Source organism: Anopheles funestus, chromosome 3RL, assembly GCF_943734845.2.
Source record: "Anopheles funestus chromosome 3RL, idAnoFuneDA-416_04, whole genome shotgun sequence".
Taxonomy (NCBI): Eukaryota; Metazoa; Arthropoda; class Insecta; order Diptera; family Culicidae; genus Anopheles; species Anopheles funestus.
Genome location: NC_064599.1, coordinates 24,760,611 through 24,775,728, shown reverse-complemented (window position 1 = coordinate 24,775,728; position 15,118 = coordinate 24,760,611). Strand labels below are relative to the sequence as shown.

The 15,118-nt window shown below is 38.7% G+C and overlaps 2 protein-coding genes across 8 annotated transcripts in view; one reads left to right on the top strand and one right to left on the bottom strand.

The window, feature by feature from the left end:
- Positions 1-15,118, top strand: part of LOC125772037 (bifunctional heparan sulfate N-deacetylase/N-sulfotransferase) — a 670,071-nt gene that overhangs the window by 19,751 nt on the left and 635,202 nt on the right. The window lies entirely within an intron of this gene.
- The window catches only part of LOC125772065 (zwei Ig domain protein zig-8), a 235,959-nt gene that overhangs the window by 91,380 nt on the left and 129,461 nt on the right, over positions 1-15,118 (bottom strand). For all 7 annotated transcript variants that reach the window (XM_049443399.1, XM_049443406.1, XM_049443402.1 and 4 more), the window contains one exon: positions 7,997-8,164. In XM_049443399.1, coding sequence (XP_049299356.1) covers positions 7,997-8,164 — 168 coding nt within the window. The remainder of the gene's footprint in view (positions 1-7,996; positions 8,165-15,118) is intronic.

Sequence of the window (15,118 nt, the reverse complement as noted above, 5' to 3'; positions counted from 1 at the left end):
ATTAAATGATTTGCTTTAAATGCATCAAATCAGGAGAAATGTATCTGTTGTGTTGAATCGTAGAGAACTATTTCAAATATGCTTTAAGTAGTGAAAAACATAACATTTTTCTTTCTGCACTAAATATTTAAAAAAGAGTTTATAAAATCGTGCAATAAATATGAGCATTAAATATGAAAAAAGTAATAACAAAATATAAAACCTTTTCTGTGTGAATGCAAAGACTTGATTCATCTTGCACAATATTGGAAGAGAATCTTCACTCAGCACAGAAGAATTTGTTTGTATTCAAAGTAACAGACATTGGTGAAGAAAATAAAAGAATGAAAAAATATGTAAAATGGAAAATGTGATAAGCAACAAAACAACTCGACCATCCGTCCGTGTCTACGGATCTGTCTTCACGGTTCATCGAAAGTGAGTTGGCAAGAGTCTGTGCTAAAGTGTTACGCTTCTTTTCATGTGGTTTGCAACCGACTAGACTAAAGATCATCCAATCCAGCATCGTATCTGCTGCAGTGAATCAGTACTTTCACCACATGCCGTCTTTGTAATATGGTCGAAGGAACGTTGCATTACAATTTCGTTCTTTTCTCGAAGCAAAAACACTTTTTTCTACCAGAATCTTTTTACGTCAGCCACAGTGTGGGGTTATGAAAAATTGTACAAAAAAATCGTTGCATCAGAAAGGCGGGAAAAAAGCTCCCATTGGACAGCGGTTTTATCCCAAATGTTAGAAATACATATCCAACGATGCAGAAGCAAGCTGTGAGCTTTATGATACGAAAAAGCTGACGCGAAAAAAGGGAATAAGTAATTCGCACGGTCACGTGACACGCCGTAGAAAGCCTTCGGGCAACCTTTTCGACACGATGCTGTACGTCGCAACGATTGTGTGTTCTCAAGATTAGCTGCATAGTGTCTTTGTTGTGTGGATGCACTGGTTTGACATTTACCCTTTGGGGTGGTGTGGATAAGGTAATCTGATTGTGGAGCTGGTCCACTGTCTCGTCATGCGAAACAATCCGGAAAGCACGAAGCCGGGTGGCTTCATTTGCTAACGGATAACGTAACCAGGTGGCCATTGTTTTTTTTTCTCGGAGGCCGATGCACTACACATTTCGTTTCGGACTGTCTCCTTTCTGTGGCCAAAGTAGATTAGCGACTTGGTGCATCCATCATTGTGCTGGCGAGATATGTGCTAGCACTAGGCATGCAAAGATTTTTTTTTCAAAAACGGAAGCAAGTCATATGCTTTAATTTTTACACGAGTTTATCAGTTTACCAGTTTAGTTTAAATTTACTTTATTTTGTTATTTAAAAAAGGAACAAATAAGTCGCTTTTAAGTTTAAAAAGTAAATAATGCTCCAGGGTTTGTCAAATGATAGAACAACGCATGCGGATACGATAACAATTGTTCACACGCCGTTTCGCGGAATTTTCCTTTTTTGCACATTTTTTCTAGAGCATTGAAAGTGTAAAAATAATTTCTTTGCGCCAAAATTAGTTTCCTTCATAGTTTAAAGCAGGTGTTTTAGCATAAAGTTTTTTTTTAAATTCTTGTATCATTTCCTCCGTTTCAACCCTTAGAACCTGTTTTTATCTAAAGTGAAATACAATCAAAAACTAAATTTTTCTAGCAATATATTTAACTTATTTATCAACTTTTTTTCAGCATATTTCGGAAATACTACAATGCTGATGGATGTCGAACAGATGATTTATTATAGATGAGATGATACCAACTTGAAGCATCTCTCGAACACTTTAGCAGCACATCTGTGTTGTTCACCCAAAAATCATTCATCCATCCCCATTACTCCACCAACAGCTCCGACAGCAGCCGGGGTTAAGCCGGACTGCGAGAAGGTTATCTAAAAATCATGCGGCAAGCGACAACTTTTCCCCGCACAGCCAAGTTGGTGCGCATTATTGCAAATTAAACCCATGTTACAGATTGCAACGTCTGGGTGCGACAGATAGCGCGTTGCGGCAGCCGATCGAAAGAACAACGATGCCCAGCAGCATCCAAAAACGGCTCGGTGCCGGCTCGGTTTGTGTTAGATGCCTATCGCACACGGGCATCGGACGTCTCGCTGACGCTGTTTGTGGGGCAGTACAGTGTTCTGATCGACACGTTCCATCGAAGAAAATCGACCCGAACCGGGCTGTTGGTGTAAGGGGTTTTCTTGTTGCTGTTGTGCGCCAAGCAACATGACAGAGAGACCAAATTCAATTTCGTCTCTTCACACCGACGTTACGGCACAATGGGAAGCAACAGGAACGTTGGATCTTTTCGAAGCAAATATCTGCGAGCCACTATTTTGCGTGTCGGTGAAAGTTCAATCCATTGCTGTAAATAGCGATCACGGCAGGAAGTTTCGCCCGAAAGGAACGCAATACCGGAGTGTGTTCGCGTAAAGTTTGCAACGTTATCAACCGGGGTAAGTAAGCCAAGCCCGGTCTCAGTACAAAGAGTGTTATGCCCTGTGGTGGCTTTAACGCTAGGAGCCTGTTCTCGTGATTGAATTGGTAGCAGAGATGCCGGCAATTACTTTGTGAACGCGCACACCAAAGCTCGGCAAATGGGATAGTAAGCAAAGTAAGGCCTAGGAGGTGGTTAAAAAGGGACCAACGGCTCAGTTGCTGGAAGCATTTAGAAGTGGTTTGTGAAGCTTTTCACCAAATTTTCACAACATCCATAATAAAACGCGATGTTAGTGGCAATCACTTACAGATATTTTCATAATTTTGTACGACGAAAATGAGTATCGATCGGAGGTAAAGGATGCATGCAATTATTCGAACAGAAGTTACCCAATCTAGGGTATCCGATCTCCTGGAGCACAATGCCGCAAATTTGAGGGATATTTACAACGGGTAGTACATCGTGCACTGAAGAAGCAGTATTATGTGTTGATTTTTTTTTCAAACAAGAAATTAAACTTAATTATCCTAAGTTTCAAATCATTGTGTTCAAATTATTCTCATAGTTCTGAAAATTGAACAAACATTATACCTTTTCCAGCAAGCAAGTAAATAAAATTATACTTCATTCACTTTCACTCAGAATAGCTAATGAAAGGTTATGTGCAATTTTCCACCAAATTTAACTTATCATTTCACCATCAATGGAAGCTTACGGTGGAAAAGTTTATTTAAATTGTTTCCAGTGCTCCTGCAGCTCATCTCACCTAACCACGATGCAGGCTACACTTTTAACCCAAAGTTATCCCGAAATGTAACTTCCGCATTTTGGTAGAAACATCAGATTCCGCTCCATGTACGTGACTTAACGTATCCAAAGTTAGAGAAAATGAAGAAGAAAAAAATTGTATCGAACATTGGAGTGCGCGGGGTGGCATCCAGAAATTTTCCCACACTTTACCACACCAGCATAATATCAGCCGCTGTCTATGACTTCCATCTCGAAAGTTAAGGTAAAGGTGCCAACTGTAACACGTACATGACGGTGAAGGGCGTAAGCAAAAAGAAAAAAAAACTTACCACGCTTCATCCGAAGCATACCAAGTACCAAACATAATCGTTCGTGTAACATTAGTCGGATTAGGTGAACTGTTGTTTGGTTTGTTTCGATTTCGGTGATGATTCTATTTCTTCCACACCGACTGTTTCCAATCACGCGTGTTCTTTTTTTATTTCGCCAAAAAGGAAGAGTTTATTAAGTTGAAATCACGTAAAAGATAAGCACGATTCTGTTGAAAAGTATTACTGCGGAATGGATTGAGTAAGACATTGAGAAACATTTTTGCAGGGAATTTAAATTTTTTGATAAACATTTTTAAAAATTTTATTTTGCATTCGGAATTGTGAATAAATATTGTTCAAACATGTTTTTAAAATTTCTCCTGCTTGAACTTTTGCTATATAGACATCTAGTTTTTTTTTGACGATAAGGTCGGCAGTATATGTGGTAGTGGCGCTAGTCTCTACACGGCAGGACTGGATATCAAATCCCATTGCGTCTTCTCATAGCAAGGACTGACTATCCGGCTACGGATACATCAAGTGAATTAAATCCGGAAATACCAGGGTCAAGCCATCTCCTGAGTTTAAAGTACCACATACTAAAGAAGAAGACATTTATTTTTGTCTCATTGCCAGCAAATTTTGACTCTAAGACAACATATTTTTTCACGGTATCTGTTTTTTAAGTTTTGCTTGAATAAATGAATATTTTCCTAAATTTGAGGCTTGGAACGATTCACCTAAACTAAAGTAACTCGATTTTTTTAATAAACCTTATTGAAAGACTGTCGTTACATTAAAAACGTTCAATAAGCAACACTAACACCTGTTTTATACCATTAAATTAATGAATAAGTGACAAAAACAGATGACTTATAGCCAAAAACACTTGGCTACTCAAAAATGTATGCCCACTGTATGCATTCAAATTTACTGGAAATGACTGTATGGTAAAAACTATGATATTGCATAAATAAGAAAAAAATATTTAATTGTGTACATACAGGTGTTACAAACCAAAAATAGAGAACCAAAGTTAAAGGTAGGTATAAAAAGGCATTTTTCAATTTGTTTCACTGTCCTTTTGGCACTGTTGTTTCTTAAGGCATTGGTACACGGTCCGTGAAGCCAAAAAGTTTGTGGTTGAAAACAGAGAAAGTTGCAAATTTTACGTCAAAAAGAATTTTAGCTCGTCGAGCTGAAATCGTCAATCGCAAACATTTTGACATTCGGTTGAAAACTCCCGGACAGATAGGAATAGATCAAACACCAAACACGACATCACATTTATAATCAATAGTGTTCGTATTTTTAAGGAAAATTACCATATATTCTCCATTGTAGTTTTACTCAATCGAAAAACTAAAAAAATTACTAAACTACCCTTAATTCGCTTGGCACGATTTGTTTAGGCAGAGAAATGACAGTAAGTTTGCGCCAACATAAAATGATAGAAGCTTTTCGGGCGTTTATGTGAAATTCACGCGGCTAAACGAACCGAAATCTTTTTGACGTAAACTTGTCAATTAATTGTGTTTGCGCATGAAGTTTGCGGGCCATGTACCAGTACCTTTACTTTGAATAATAAGGGTTATAGCAAAACTAAAGAAAAAATGAACACATAGTCATGTATTTGGTTAAAAATTTTATCCAAATTAGCAGAATTTTGTACATTATTAAATTTTCAAATATACAAAGATTGATTGTTAAAAAAAATGATACGCCTAATAACCATTTTCAGTTTAAACTTTATAAAAATAAATTAATGATTTGGAAAAGTTAGTTACCTAGAATTTGTAATAATTTTTGTTCCTATCCTCAAAGTACTGAATAATTGACTGGGTAGTTCAGAAATATGTGCTCAAGGCCACAAATATTTTCTCTTTCCGTTAAGTTAAGCGAAAGTCGGTTTTCAGTTTTCTTGTATTCCAACTAATAAACTAAGCGATGCTGTAATAAAAGCTTTCCTGGATTTACCAAAACCACTTTTCATTCCAAGAACTTCAGCTTGCTTTTACAAGCGATTAACCCCATTTCCATAAAGTTTGTTTTCGATTTCAAACATACGACATAAAACATAAACATGTGCATTGGCAGCGTGCATACGAAGCGTCGTGTGACGCATTACATCCCGGACGTAAACAACCGAACGCCAACTCCAATCGGAAGTATGTAATTACGAAGAGATTAGAACGATTTTTTTGTTAAGCCCACCAGCATATTTCTTCGAAGAAACACAGCTTACTCGGGTTTATATGAAGCGATCACCCATCCGTGTTGGGTAAGTAAATGTCTACGGTAAAGGGGGGAAGCAATTTCATGCCACCGAGCTGTACAACATTTACCCGGCAGCGTTTCGCTATAAAGGGTAAGACCCGGTTATAAATTCATAAAACTCGTAAACCTTCATATCCGCCACTAATTTTACGCTCCTGCAATCATTTTCACTTCATCTTGGGCATCTTCATGCGAGCATACCGAGGTGGGTAATGTTTCTTTGCTCCCTTTCGCTCCCGTTGTTGAGGGCCCTTCGGTTAAATGAAAGATGGTGCCTTTTGATGAACTGCCGGATAGCGTTACTATTTACTTGCAAAAACCGTCTCCGTGCTCAAAAGTCACAAGTGCTACAAATCACTACAAGTCACCATTTTCTTCCCCTGCATATGGTGGAAAGTGATCGTAGTATAGGATCACAGGGCGGTGACGCTTACTTATGAAGTTCTCTTCCGCTCATCGGTACGGTACGACTAAACCGGCGGGGTATGGATGGATGATGTTTTATGAAAATTTTCATTTCATTTCACCCAAAACACATGGCAGCATATGTCATGGTGTGCGTGTGTGTGTGTGTTTACTACCGGTGAAAAGTTTGCACCGTGACGTGTCTGGGGCAGAAATGGTTAAAACTATCGTTTTGGCTTAGTTTACATGCTGATGGACGTCCTAGCGGGCAAGATGGTAAGACGAAGAATGTTTCCCAATGTTATGGGGAAACTTTTGTAACTGAGCGCTGAAAAGTTCGTCGGCCGCCCGAAATGCCCGGCAGCCGTCTACGTATGCTCGATGAGCATTGGGAACGATTTTGCAGTACGTGCGCGTCACGATAGGTTAGTGTAGTTTACCGTCATGATGATGATTTCTGGCACTGTATGCATGGTTTGTTTGATCAAGTCGTTTGGCTCGACGATTGCTTTGATGCCGAAAGCAATAGCTTATTCGAGACAAACATTTCCAGGACATGGTTGTTTTGCAGTTTCATTAAATATCTTTACAAAGTTGTACATTGTGTCAGCGGAAGGAAGAAGGATATCTGTAGCAAGAATGTTATCATCATGCTGGTATTTGAACTAAGGGACGACTCAATTTATTAATTTACAACATTGAAATATAAACTTAGCGTTTTTGTCTGTTATGCTATATCTAAGCTGACGTCGATTGGAAGGCATCAAAGTCCTCCTAGACTCCTAGCTTCAGGATGTCAATAACCATTTAAGATTTCAACAACTGAATACAGATCGGAGACTTGTTTATAGACTGAAGGCTTGTTTATCCATTTTGTAACCGTAGTTTTCAAAGAATCCGTTCCGAAAAATGTATCATTTCAAACGACAAATTATCTTTTTAATCTCGGATGAATTACGCAGAGTTATGTATGGCACATATGTAAAGGATATGCGAAGGCATTTTTGAAGTCGTCCAGAGCTTCGCTTATCTTTGGTAAAAGCTCAGAACCACTAACCACATTGAAGTTGAGATATGCGATAGGAGCTGCCAATCGATTTTTCCACAGTCTGAGGAAAATTGTCTTGTATCGAAACTGAGACTATATAAAACTTTAATAGTTCCAGTACTCACATACGCCTCTGTGACACGAAATTTGTCCAAAATTGACGAACCCTCTTAGTCGCGTTCGAAATGAAGATGCTCAGATGAGTTGTCCGATGAACCCACTATCATAAAGCAAATTAAATTCGTCAGTCCGGTCGTTCGAACGTGTCCTTCGAATGGCACTGGACGACCCTGCCGGAAAAGTCCTTTTAGGTCGTCCACATGGACAGAGGGGACGTGGTAGACTCCCAAGCTGTAGCGCCGGATCTAATAAGACTCTTCAAATGGTCAAACAGCTCTAAAAACTCATATTTAATGAAATGCTTATTCTTAGGTTTAGCAAGTTTGACAAATTACGTCCACAAATTCGTTAAGTCAAAAATCGAAGTAGCTTTATACATAACCACGTACATTTTACGAACAGAACGTTACACAGTTACAGTAAAGAGAAATTATGCGACCTCCCGGATATTCGATTGAAATTCATCAAGTATAAGTCCTACTGAGGTCGTTCATTTCACGATCAGTAAGTATATAAAAGAATCCTACGAAATGTGCAGCATATCTGAATAAGCTTTTAAAATTACAAATATAAAGAAAATACACTGTAAAACACATTTGACACTATTTGCGATGACAGTTAAATGAAATAAATAATTCACGCATCTTTCCACTTACCTGACACTCATAGGTACCGTGATCGCGGCGCTGCACAAACTTGATCTGTAACGTCCACGTGTTGGAACCGGGCGTGTGCAGAATCGCGAACCGTTCGTCGTTCGTGTACATTTGTGCACCGGACGACAGAATATGCCAGTCCCGCCGTCTGATCCATGAAATTTGATTCTGCTCGTTCATATCCGGCCATTGTCGAAGGGGCGCCCATTAATCAGCGATTAATTTAATGTTTTCGGTCGAACGAATTCCGGTCACCGTGTGCGTTGCGTGTTTGTTCGGAGTTCATGTAAATAGAAAACGAAGAGTGGAGAATGAAAAACACAACACCGAATGATAAAAATCCGTACCGAGAAGAGCAAAACAGAAAACCGAAAAAGGCAAACATAAGTGGTCGATGAACCGTGTGATCGACGGTTGGTGATAAATCTTGATGTCATTTAGTAAATAATACCACAAAACGGAAGTGTGGCGTGGTACGTTCTCTACTGTGTGTGTGTGTGTGAGTTCTAGTGTCTACGCTAAGTTGCCATGAAAAACCCGGATTCCATTTTCTGCCACCAATTACGGGTCCGTCTCCGGATGTACAGCAATAAACATTGGATAGCATGCCAGCGGGGTTTGGAACAAGTAAAGCGTAAGGAACTGGAATATATTATCTACAATGCAACAACAAAAAAACAACAACCTCAGATATCGCTAGATTTCACGCTCTCCTCACGAACACCTCGCACAATATGTTGCGTAGCAGTTGTGGCACGATGAGACACAACGCGCGTAAAGGCGTTTTGCAAGCAAGACAACCGAATGGAACGGAAAGATAAGATTCCGATCCGGCTGCTTCTAGAGCGGAATGGCCAAAGCGAACCACGGGCGGCAGTACGGCACCGAAATAGAGTTAAAAATGAGGGATGAATATGAATGAGTTTTGCTGAACTTGGGAACTTCCTGCTGGGTTTCCGTTTTGCTGGGTCTCGGGCAACCCGAATGAAGCAACCTACCAAATCAAACTCCTTTTCTTACAGTACGTAGGTAGCTTGTGAAAAGATGATTTATTTGTACAGTATTATGTTTCAATGCCTAATGTATCCTCTATTTTGTAACAAGCAAAACATTTTGAATTGGAAATAAAAAGGATGTGTGAAAATGAATCATTTTTATTTCGTTGGGATTTTTCTTTCCTTTAGTATTTGACCAGTTTTACTGCTTCAATTCCTACGAAGAAATTGTAACATCTTAGTTTTATATCGCTCTGATATATATTGCGAACTGCTGAAAATTCCAGACATCTTTATGTTTTTAGTGAACACTAAAAACCATCACTGTGAACTAGATTGAATGACCATGAATTGTAAAAGAACATCTTCAAATATTTGTACTTGGCTTAACGACCTGTAAGGTCAAACCGGTCATTTCTGGTTTACTAGACTTATTTTTACCTTGTACCCGTAAAGTAAGTCCTTGCTACGGGGCGACAGTTCGGATGGGATTTGATACCCGGTCCTGTCGTGTGCCGCCCCAACTATCATAAAGAACAAATTTTACACTTTTTTGTAAATAAACGTTAATCATAATTTTCAAAAGTTTTCTTTAAAAAGCACAAGCTGGATATCTGATGATTTTATAAAAAAAAACATTAATATTTTTTTCTCAATATGCAATGTGTAGCATATAAAAATTAAACACTTTGAGAATGTTTACTTGTGATGGATTGTTAACTTAACATTGATGCTAATAAAAATCATATTCTTCTTTTTCTTCGTATTTGGCAATACAACCTTAGAAGAGGTCTTGGCCTGTCATTTTTGGCATTATTTGTCTTAATTCACTTGTGATTGGATAGTCAGTCCTGGACACGCTAGTACGATCCGACCGGGATTTGATGTCCAGCCGTATCGTGTGAAACCAACGACTAATAATTATTTTGATCAAATCCATGGAGTTTTCATTTTTTTTAATGTTTTATGTTCATGGCAATTTATGGTCAACTGTTTTTTGAAATGGTACTACTGACAATGGCGCTTTTTAGTGACTATACTTGTTCAAAAACTTTTGAAAAGTTTACCTTTATGACCTTTGACACAGAGTTCATAATGCTTGATTTTCCATTGTCTACTCCTTCTTTTACTTTAAATTTTTACTCTCATAGCTTCAGTAAGAGACCCAAAATAGTTGAATACCCTTTTAAAAAAACAAACAGTAAAGCAAAGTACTTGAAACTGCGCATGCATGAAGTACAAATTCCAAGCAAGTATCAAGATAGAAAAATGAACAAAAAGCAACATAACAAAAAAGCTTCTCGTTGGAACATAATCGCTCAATCAAAACAAACATTTCGTTACTTTTGACCTTTACCAGCTGAGGATTTTCATAAATAATACACCCAACACATCATCGCGAAGAGAAAGCGGATCCAACGCACGGAAAAACTGACGTGCGTGACGTCTATCAGCCTAAATTGTGACGGATTTTGCAAACGCTCCTGCATCGTTTGATCTTTTCACGTACCATCGGTGTGGGTGTACGATTCTTTCTACTTCTTTTAAAACATTTTTAATATTCTACATGCGAAGTTCGCCAATTTTTGGGGCCCGTTTTTCTGCGCTAACTGGTTACATCGTTTCGGGTGGATTCTTTGGCGGGATTTCGTTTGACGAGCAAAGTGTTGAAACGATATCCATCATCAAGCAGCATCCTGTCGGTTGCTTGACACACGAAAGATACAATTGCCGTTTTTTTTCTCTGGTACCGTGTGCTTACCGTGTGAAGAATGATGAAATGTTTCACCAGAAGTGTTCCAACGTTTCATCAATTGTATGTTTTTCATTTGGCCCGTTTTATGTTGTCTGGGTCTCATATCACAATCCTCCCCTGCGTGAAACCGTTACCCGGTTTATGTTTTTCTTTCCGTTAGTACTGTTTACTTCTCCCTCCGGTAATAACGGACGAATAACAATCAATTCGTTTGGCGGAAAATAAATATATCGCTATCGAATTTGTGAAGCAAACCGAATCGCAGCTCATTGTTGATTGTTTTCTTCTTCTGCGTTTTGTGGGTTGATGTTCTTCATAAAAACATTTATCTCTTTCCTTGAATTTGGCTTATGCTTGTTCCTAAATCTGTTGAAGGCATTATCGTTATTGTATAATAAAAAGTAAATAAATTAATTTGTTTACTTTTAATTATGTGATTATTGACACTTTTTAATATTAATTTATCAGGACATATTCCTTAAGTTTCTCAGATTTATCACTTCTGTTATTTTTCATTCACAATCACTAAAAGCTTTCAATGTTAAAAATATACCTTCAGAATTGTATTTTGTAAAGAAAACGAATAAAAATTCGAATTCTTTATCGATTCATCCTTTCAAAAGAATGGAGAAAACTTTTTCGCTTAGTATCTCTTGCAAGAAATATTCAATTTCGACAAAATTCAATCGATGATTCGTCTGTGAAAAAAGCAGAAGAATGAAATACCAACAAAAAAACCAAACTAGTAAAAATTGCACTGATTTATCACATTTACCATGGCTGTCTATCTTTTACCACTACAAAGCAAGTTGTGCTAGAAATATTTGATCTATTTTTTGGGTCTGACGAGACGTGGTTCCCCATTCGCGTTTACATCCTTTCCGCTCGAACCGGTACTGTCAGTGCTTAAGCATCCTGCCACTAAATTGCTTGCCGTGGGCTGATCTACTGTTCCACCCATCATTTCGCTGCGAGCATTTTTTGACTTCTGTCCATAGTGTTGGAAACGGTTTGGCTGTTCGGTGCTATTTTTGTTGTTCGTCCACCCCAAAACATTCATCTACTCTTCCATTCTTCAAAGCTAAAAGCTCTTTCATCAGCTATCCGTATCGTTACTGCTTCTTGACGGCCAGTATTAGCAGCACAAGAGGCGAAACCAAAAGAAAAAAAAAAACTGCCAACAACCACACTGCAGCATCCGGTTTCGACCGAAAGCATCGCTGCTTTGCGAGTCAACGCGTGCTTAATGTTCTATTTTATCGCCAATCATTTTTCCTAATGGTGGTAGCCATTGCTCCGAGTGGGTGTTAGCATCAGCTGGGATTGTTGCCGAAGCCGAATGCTTTTTTGTTCTTTTGTTTGAAGCATTTTTCGTTCTTGAAATATATAAAAATACACGCACATACACAAGAAGCGAGCAGCGAGGCTTTATTGTTGCTCGAACAAGGATAAAACAATCGTGACAGCCACTTGAACGCATCCATCACGAAACGATCTATTTGAGACCGTCTTCCGACCGATCTTGCTTTACGCTTAAGCTGAAGAACAAAAAAACGAACACTTACACTTATTCGCACAACCGTCTGCGTTAGTCAAATCAACATTCAATTTCCACAGTGCCTGCAGCATCTTCCACTGCCTGCAGCCTGTGCAGACGTTGACAATCGAATATGATAAACAGAGTTCCCATTTGCTTGCTTTTGTCCAACCCCCACATTAGCTTCCACTGCTTCCCGTAAACCAAAGCCAAACTGGGAAGATTTATGGCACAATATTGAAGTGTTATTACCGGCAATTTGGCCATAACGGGGCAGAGAGAGAAAAAGAGAGAGAGAGAGAAAGAGAGAGAGAGAGAGAGAGAGAAACCGAAAGAAAGGAAGTGCGTAGTTGCTTATTGATTGCTCGGTCGACTAATTTTATGTCGCAAAACTTTTAACGATTCACTGTCAGGTTTGCTTCGGTTTTTCGGGGGACGTAACAATGCGTCGTTTAATCGGCAGCTGTAGCAACAGCTTTTTTGCGGTGTGGAAAAAGTAAAGTTATGGTGCGAGGATTTTAAGGCTTTATTGCGAAACTAAAATCTATTAAAAACCCACTAGCGGTTGCAGCCGATAGGATGGCTAGCATCACGATGGGGTGTAATAGAAGATTTTAAAGGGGCGGATGGATTGTGTCGTTAAAACGCTTAACGACTGTAGGATTGTTAAGGAACAGTTGGAAATTATCTGATTTATCAACAAGTTATGCAGAAAAGAGCTACACCACACAATTGTTTTCAAATTTCGAATTGCGAAAATGTTTTGCAACTGAATTGTTTAAATCTTCCAGGATATGTTCTTTCGTGAAAGTAGAACAGTTCATTTTACGTAATGTGTTGTGATATCCTTAATCCAATAATTATTGATTGCAATTTATAATTAATTAGGATTCATTATTTAACAACCAGACTAAACTATTCTGGGCGGTCCGGTGGTGTATGTGATAAACGGCGCTGGTTCCACACGACAGGCACGGGTATCAAATCATATCCGTGCCGTTCCATCGTAGCAAGGACTGACTATCCGGCTATATGGTAAAAATAAGTCTAGTAAGAAATGACCGGCATGGCTTTAGAGGTCGTTAAGTCAAGAAGAAGAATAATAATCTATTAAGATTATAAATAACATTGAAGAAATTACATGAAATCTGCCCTTAAAAACTAGCAATAGATAAACACCATACTAAGCCAAACAATTGAATTCGGCTCCACGAAAAACCAATCTTTGACTCGAGCCAGGTTATACAATAAAATTTTTCGATTTCGAAAAAAAATTTGAGTTTTCAAAGAAATGCAATGAAACTGTCAGATTATTTCGACCATGCTGACCTTCTATGTCCCATTATGCTAACCAATAATTTGAATTTTGTATCAGTAAGTATGGTCTAAAAAAATTGTGTCATCAATATGCATTATGCTTATCGACAAATAAGTATTAAATATTTATTTTCTTCCCACTCTACTAGTTACATGTTTTCGTTATTAATTATGGTCAAATGAAAACATGAAACAAGGTCATAGAACAACGCTGCTAATATGAACTTTAGCCAACAGTTTCATCGTCACTTGACATGATCATGGAGGTCACGTGGTACCGTATCAGGCGTAACGTAAACACCCACCCATATACACGTTTGACAAATAAAAGCTCCTAACCGTCATGACCATTTGCCATGCATCCTGTCACAACGGAACGCCCATGGATGCTATGGGTGCGCATTGCACATGCTCAACATGACCTTCTGCAACACACCAGTGTTTCCCTAAACCTAAAACACCAACTCGATTACTGTACGGAAAGCAGCAAAAAAAACCCTCGAACACAAAGCAGATGCATAATGGTCGGTAAACAATGGACCAACTGCAGGGCAAAACAAAAAGATGACACTAAAGAAATACTATCACATGGACGGTTCAATAGCCAGCCCTGGTTGGAGGATGTAGGATCTCATAAATAATCACTAACGTATGCAAACAGTGTTTGTGCACCTCGTCCATTCCCGTGGTTTCCGATCTGTTTTTTTCTTCCACGCTGTCCAGCACTATTTTGAAACTATTGAAAACTGTGTGTATGCAACGTTGGCAATGGATAGTGAAAAGTATGGGCAATAATTTCTTTTTGCTAAACCATACGCTTCTGCACCCACGTGGTTTGCACTGTGGAAAATCATTCAAAATGTTAAGCAGCAACAACAACATGTCTTCCACCTTCGTCAGCAAATAAGTTATCATGAACATTAAGATAAATTATGACCCTTACAATCCGGTTTGTGCATATTTTTTTTCCTGTTCGTTTGTGTTCAGCTACAGCGGACGATCGTAAAGGAACAAAGATGGTGGCGTTTGTACATGTCGGTATTGTTTTTGCTCATTGCAATATACAACTGCATATCGTGCATACCGCTTAGGTAAGCAGAAGGTAGAAAACGAGCCTTATTTCGGGATATTTATTTATTAAAAATTGTCTGGAGCCTTTACCAGGAAAAACCAGGCCACGGATCAACATAGCTTTAAGGGAGAACGTTAGGATCAACCGTAACCGGCATCGAATGGCATTCCTTTCTAATCCCTCCGTTAGAAGTTCGCCAAAAACAGCCGAATTTTTCATCGAATAAACGTTTACCTTCCATTGCAATGTGTGTGTGTTTGCAAGAAGAGAATGTTCGGACGCGAAGTGATTTTTCGGTTTTGTTTGTTTATAACTCAGTGCTTGGAATTGGTTCATTTTCTCGAACGAATTACCTTGCCAACCGAATTTGTTGTCCCTTTTTTCCCACCTAAACTTGCCACTTGAGCCGATCCGATTCGTCCACAAGATTAGAATACCATTCCGT